This window comes from Cebus imitator, unplaced genomic scaffold, assembly GCF_001604975.1.
Source record: "Cebus imitator isolate Cc_AM_T3 unplaced genomic scaffold, Cebus_imitator-1.0 Scaffold2830, whole genome shotgun sequence".
Classification (NCBI taxonomy): Eukaryota; Metazoa; Chordata; class Mammalia; order Primates; family Cebidae; genus Cebus; species Cebus imitator.
In genome coordinates this window covers 9,285-11,759 of record NW_016110145.1, presented here as the reverse complement: position 1 = coordinate 11,759, position 2,475 = coordinate 9,285, and the positions used below count along the sequence as shown (strand labels likewise).

Sequence of the window (2,475 nt, the reverse complement as noted above, 5' to 3'; positions counted from 1 at the left end):
GAGGGAAACAGAACAAAACAAAAGAATAGCCACATAGAAAAAGCAGCTGGTGAAATCAGCATACCTGAGATGCCAGAAACATCTTTTTTGGCTAGAAACAAAAAAAAGGAGAAAGAGACTATCTGTATCAGCCACAAGGTGGAAACCACTATGGCCCTCAATAGCCCGTTCTGGCAGAGGACACGGGCATTTTTTGCCACTGGGGTAAGCAGCAGCCATTCCTGACAGAAAACCCAGAGAAAAAGATGAAGATGTACCATCCCCTCTCACATCCATTTTCCACGAAAAATACAATGACTGTTGTGCCAAACCAGGATGGGAACTGCCGCCTCTCTTAAGCTGCATGTGCCTCTGACATATGAGCAGCAGCCATTGTAAGAGCTCCCACATAAAAATGCTCATACTAAAGTCATTCTGTTTCTTAAGAGTGTTTGGGATTTACATTCTCTTTGTGGACTAAATATCTTGCTGGATCTTCTTTTCTGCAGTAAGAAGTGGTTTGGGTCCTGCTGAAGGTCATTGTCTCAATTTGGGTGGTGTTTGCAGAAGAGATGTCTGCAAAGTAACAGAAGATGAAGTTGGTGCCTGCCGAAGAAGGATGAAGTGCTGTAGAGCATGGTGGATTGCAATGCCAATTCCAACACCAGTTATCATGTCAGATTATCAAGAACCTCTTAAGCCGAAGTTGAAATGAAACTGACATAAAAATGCATCAAAAGTGAAGTTTTTGAACATGAAAATATACATATTAAGTACTTCCATCTTGATAACCATCTTGTATTTTCACTTATCAGTGCAAATCAGTAAACATTAATTTCAAATATACCCAAATACTATTCCTTTATGAATCATTAACAGATCTTAACAAACCTTTAAAAGTGAGAAAACTGTTACTTGTGTTTTCCAAGGTAGTGGATTGAAGGCATTTTGTTGGCCTGCCTCTCCCACTTGGAAAGACAAAACGGTGTGTAGACATTCACACTGTGAACTTCTTTCAAGAAACAACACATGAACTTAAGAGGAAAACTGAAATCAGCCACAGACCCTTTGAAAGAAGCAGCAGGATGCAGCTTACACCATGAGCCAGCAGAACATTTTAAGTTCCTGGGGTGTTAGATGGGGGTAAACTGACTCTAAGATATACAGTTCCACTGGGGAACTTATCAAACCAGGCCGTGGAGGAAGGTCTGAACTCTACCCAGCGCTGGACCTGATTTAGTGAAGAGTGGGGAGTATGTGCAGAGTGGCATTGGGATGTGCTTTGAGTCTCTGTGGGTCTCTGGCAGGATGGAGGGAAGCCATTCCTGATTCTACTTCACAGAGGACCTCCCAGAAGTCTGCCAGCTAACTCAGATGGTGGTCACAGGTTGAGAAAACTTCCCAGCTGAAATTTTTGATATAATCTTGAGTGAGGACAAACTCCCCAGGCCAGAACCGAGGGGTGAGTGGGTAGTGTGCTGCAGCAGTGAGTATAGGAGCTGGGTGCCCCTGCTCTGCAGGTGGACCAGGAGGGGTGTGTCCTGAAGGCTGCAATTGCTATATCCATAGGAAAGCTTATGGTATCGTCAGGTTTGAGTTCTGAATGCAGACTTCCTGAAACTTGGCTAGCTACTCCCAATGGAACACTATGGGTGTGAGACCTGCCTTGCCAAGTGTGTGGGAGCTGCATGGAACTTATTGCCAACCTGCTACTCCCAGTTCTTTATATGGACTCTCCTTGTACAGAGGCAGAGGCAGAGGCAGCTTCACTCCTCTCTGGAAGATTACCCCAGTGGCCCAAGAACTGCCCTCCAATTCCCACTGGAGCCACAGCTTGTCCCACATGGAGAGAGCCAGAGCATGGCCTTACCTGATCCAGTTCCCACCTGGCTTTGCTCAACCACCCACCCTGGTAGATTAACACAAGTAACAGAAGAAACTTTTAGGAACTCTATGGCTCCGCCCATTCCCTGAGACACTGGAGCACCTCCCATGGGTCACATAAGGCAAGTCCAAATCTCACCACTACCACCGCAGCTGGCAGTCTTTCACAAGTGCCACCTCCTGGCTGAAGGCCAGCTGACACAGTCCATTACCACATCTGCAGTAGAATAACATAGCACCCAGGAAGGAGAAAATTTGTGAGTGGCCACAGCTGTTACCATTGCCTGCATCACTCTGGCTAACCCGGAGGCCCTGAGTCTGTCCATATGATGAGTTCATTACTACTACAACTGGCATTTGAGAAATTCAACACACTAGGGCTATGTGCAACCAAGGAACCTCTCAGAGTCTACATGACTCGCCTGCCACCCCGATCTGATCAGCTGCTGATACACACTGCTGGGAGACTAGAGGACAGATTACATCACTGGATCCGTTGCAGACATTCTCCAGCACTGGCCTCCTGGGTGGCAGCCCCACTGGGTGGCTAGTTCCAGAGGAACAGCAGCATTCACAGTCGTCTGGATTTCAGGGACTCCTACTCCGAGGAAA

The 2,475-nt window shown here is 46.7% G+C and overlaps 1 protein-coding gene across 1 annotated transcript; it reads left to right on the top strand.

Moving 5' to 3' along the window:
- The first annotated feature begins 150 nt into the window (after positions 1–150).
- DEFB109B (defensin beta 109B) lies at positions 151–694 on the top strand. Its single transcript, XM_037735977.1, has 2 exons — positions 151–204; positions 470–694. Exons 1-2 carry the CDS (start codon positions 151–153, stop codon positions 692–694), a joined length of 279 nt encoding a protein of 92 aa, XP_037591905.1.
- Positions 695–2,475: the final 1,781 nt, after the last annotated feature.